General features: G+C 41.6%; 1 protein-coding gene across 1 annotated transcript in view; it reads right to left on the bottom strand.

The window, feature by feature from the left end:
- The window catches only part of LOC119592883 (carbohydrate sulfotransferase 10-like), an 18,610-nt gene that overhangs the window by 9,087 nt on the left and 9,030 nt on the right, over window positions 1-493 (bottom strand). The window contains exon 6 of the mRNA XM_037941777.1: window positions 247-432. Within this exon, the coding sequence (XP_037797705.1) occupies window positions 247-432 (186 nt within the window). The remainder of the gene's footprint in view (window positions 1-246; window positions 433-493) is intronic.

The following is a 493-nucleotide window of genomic DNA, read 5'->3' on the forward strand; positions in this document are numbered from 1 at the left end:
CTTGTATAGGTTACAGGATATGGCAACTATCTTAGAATCATTGAATTTTAACATGCATAATATCATATTAATACCATATCAATTCATGACAGTTTACAACCCCAGGAAACGTTAGGCTTATCAATACATAGGCTTACATCCACCCCGACAGCCCCCATCTATCAACGCCAGTCAAAACAGTCCTTCACATCACATCGTGGCCTAAGACGTAAACAGCTGATTAACACAACAAAGAATTCCCTTTACCTTGAGTTCCTTGAGGTTGGAAAGAACGACGAGAAACTGTTCATCTTCGGCCATTGTTTCCAGTTTCATGATGAGGGTGTAGTCAGTGGCACAAACGCTACACTGGGCCCAGTATGGTACCCAGCAGTTGATCTGGTGGGGCGGGGGGGGGGGAGAATGATTGATTATGGTTGTTTTGCATTTTTTCTGTGTTTTGTGAGCTATACATTTTTTTATGAACGTCTTTTTGTTGGTTTTGTAGTTGTTG

Source organism: Penaeus monodon, chromosome 31 (assembly GCF_015228065.2).
Source record: "Penaeus monodon isolate SGIC_2016 chromosome 31, NSTDA_Pmon_1, whole genome shotgun sequence".
In the NCBI taxonomy this organism is placed as follows: Eukaryota; Metazoa; Arthropoda; class Malacostraca; order Decapoda; family Penaeidae; genus Penaeus; species Penaeus monodon.